Raw genomic sequence first — 836 nt, 5'->3', positions numbered from 1 at the left:
AAGGTTTTCCGCTAGGAGGTGATTTTAGTAAAAGGGGTGACTTTTTATACTTCCGTTTTCTGTTCTTGACGCTGAAGAGCCAATATCTTCTCTGCACATGCTCTTTGTGATCTTAATTCATACGTAAATCCAACTGCGGCGCACAACACTCTGATGTTGTCGTGAATATAATTGGAGAAATTTGTTTCTCAATAAATATATCCTCTTTACTAAATTTCTCTTCAAGTTTCTGCAGTATTTTGTATAAAATATTCCATAGAATTCTCATAACTCCCTCCATCAGAAATTACAACATGAGACCCATCAACTGTTATTACAATATCCTCATCAGTTGCATTCTGTTTTTCTAAATATTCCATAACCCATTTAGGCCGCCTGACATGACTATACAAACCTCCAATTTCAATTGTAATAATTTCAACATGGCTTAGTTTCGCACTTAATATGAGCCTACACCACTCTTGAGTTTCATGATTCTGAACTGAAACCACAAACACTTTGTGTTTCTTAGTCTCATTACTTGTTATATGTTTTATATTATTTTCTTCATCATTTTGAAGGAACGCAGCGCTTATACACACTAAATGTTATATCAACAGGAATAGTAAAACGCTCAAGATACCGAAATCCATGACTTACTATACTTTTACAATTTGAGGGTGTCATGGGAAAAATTATAAACGTTCAATAAATATCGTCAATTGTAACATTATTGTGTCTATTTAAAGAATAAGTGTTTACATAAATAATCAATTTCTTGATACTTTTACGGTGTGACTTATGAATGGTGAATTCTCAGTAAATACATCTTTTGTCTACATGCATCTACGGATTTA

General features: G+C 32.9%; 1 pseudogene across 1 annotated transcript in view; it reads right to left on the bottom strand.

Moving 5' to 3' along the window:
• Positions 1-500, bottom strand: part of TEOVI_000163600:pseudogene — a 556-nt pseudogene extending 56 nt beyond the window's left edge. The window contains 2 exon segments of the mRNA in view: positions 1-223; positions 225-500. The exon segment at positions 1-223 is cut by the window's left edge and continues 56 nt beyond it. Of these exon segments, the coding sequence occupies positions 1-223; positions 225-500 (499 nt within the window).
• Positions 501-836: the final 336 nt, after the last annotated feature.

This window comes from Trypanosoma equiperdum, assembly GCF_001457755.1.
Source record: "Trypanosoma equiperdum strain OVI genome assembly, contig: ctg_394, whole genome shotgun sequence".
In the NCBI taxonomy this organism is placed as follows: Eukaryota; Euglenozoa; class Kinetoplastea; order Trypanosomatida; family Trypanosomatidae; genus Trypanosoma; species Trypanosoma equiperdum.
This window is presented reverse-complemented; position numbering and strand designations above follow the sequence as displayed.